General features: G+C 39.3%; 1 protein-coding gene across 1 annotated transcript; it reads right to left on the reverse strand.

Moving 5' to 3' along the window:
• Positions 1–906: 906 nt before the first annotated feature.
• On the reverse strand, positions 907–1,710 carry LOC124233634 (serine/arginine-rich splicing factor 10-like). The gene has a single exon (XM_046650774.1). It carries the CDS (start codon positions 1,632–1,634, stop codon positions 1,083–1,085), a length of 552 nt encoding a protein of 183 aa, XP_046506730.1. The 5' UTR covers positions 1,635–1,710; the 3' UTR covers positions 907–1,082.
• Between the last annotated feature and the right edge of the window lie 110 nt (positions 1,711–1,820).

A 1,820-nucleotide genomic window follows, 5' to 3' on the forward strand; every position in this document is an offset into this window, starting at 1 on the left:
CCTTTATATCTAACGCAAAGTTAAATACTTATTTTGGGGATTATTTCCTAATATGTGTTTGAGGAGGCAGAGTTAACAATTTAATATAACTCTAGTATATTACAGCCACTGCACAATAAATCAGTTTATTACAGATTAAAACAAATCATTTTTTCATTATTTGTATTAATGGGATGCAAACAGAAATACTGGATACTTTTAAATGGCAGATAACCACAAAATTACTTATCTTTGATAGTATATTGGGTTTTATAATTACATTAGGATATGAATGGTGTAAAATATTGTTACGAATAATACACCTCAAACAAAACAATGAGGCCATACTGTAATGATTCACTGGATTGTGCTCAGTAGACATTTATTGAATAAGTGAATTTTATCTATTTTTCTCCCCAATCACCCAGTACATTTTTTTGCCCACACTAAGGGCTCAGTAAATGTTTGCTGAATATACTGACTAGGAAAGAGGTGAGACGAAATGGACCCTCTTAGCTGGCTGTCAAATATTGTAATTGGAATTTACCTGGGAAAGAGTGTTTAAGGAAGATGTAAACTGCACATGGCACACAAGTAAATAAACTCAGATGCCAACAAAGCAAACCGTTAAGCAGAAAACACTGGCACTGGGATAAACAAAGGCAAGATTTGCCAATAGCGAAAATGCAACTGACTTTAAGAGAGAACCAAGAAAAAGTTTATAGTGGACCATACCTTTTCTCACTCAATTCCATTTGAGACAGACCAATACAGGCACTGTAAGAGACTATGGCTCTCTTCCTTGATATTCAGACATCCTAGTTTTTAATAATTTATTATGGACCTGTTACCCAAGAATCAATATAAACCTATTCAGATTTAGGGATTAGTTTCCATAAGTACAAAGTTGAATTTCCTTTGATTTGTCCTAAAATGCTTACTTTCAAACTTGAAGGGACTTCAATTATTCCATGTAGTTTCGATAACATTCTTTTATCTTTTCAGACCAGAGTCAAAATATTTGTACAGTATTCATACTGCAGCACCTTCCACCCACCCTTTGGTCGCTTGAACTGCCCTTCTTTGGTTCTTTATCCGCTTTCTCAGATCTTTCTTGAAGTGTAGTAAGCAGAACTGTACTGGGTATTCCAGCTGCAGTTTGGTCTATCATTGTCGGAATGGCTTCTGCTACGCCGTGGTCTTCCAGTCGGTCTACTGTTTCTCGGACTATAAGATCTTCTGTAGTTGTAATCAAAGGACCGACTTCTTGATCTCCTTCTTTCATAACTTCGGCTTCTAGAACATCTGTATCTGTCATAATCATCATAGCGTGAAGAACTGTACACATTCCTTCCTTCCTTGGCTTTCATCTGATTTGGAGTCTTCCGATCACCCTGTGCAAACTGTATTTCAATCTGGTGTCCGCAAATCCATTTTCTGTCCAAATTATGTAAAGCATCTTCAGCATCACGAACATCCTCAAAATGAACATAAGCAAATCCTCTTGGACGGCGAGTGTAGAAATCAAGTGGCACATACACATCAACTATAGGACCATAACGACCAAATTCGCGCCGTAAATCTTCGGACCTCGTGTCGTCGGCCACGTTCCTTACGAACAGAGATGTGTTGGGGGGGCGCAGGTAGCGGGACATGACGGCGGCGGGGGTCTCGACCGGGGCGCTAACGGGCTCCGTAAACTGTCCGCGGCTCGGGCGGCGGATCCTCAGACAGACAGCCTGAGAGCTCCGCTACGGCAACCGCCTCTTCTCGCGAGCAAGAAAATTATTTTTTAAATGATAAAAGAAACTTCATTAATGTTAAAAACTCATGGTAAAAGT

The sequence above is a fragment of the Equus quagga genome, unplaced genomic scaffold (assembly GCF_021613505.1).
Source record: "Equus quagga isolate Etosha38 unplaced genomic scaffold, UCLA_HA_Equagga_1.0 207787_RagTag, whole genome shotgun sequence".
NCBI lineage: Eukaryota > Metazoa > Chordata > Mammalia > Perissodactyla > Equidae > Equus > Equus quagga.

Excerpts from the sequence above, each read along its gene's own strand:
- LOC124233634 (XM_046650774.1), bottom strand. The coding sequence starts at position 1,634 with ATGTCCCGCTACCTGCGCCCCCCCAACACATCTCTGTTCGTAAGGAAC.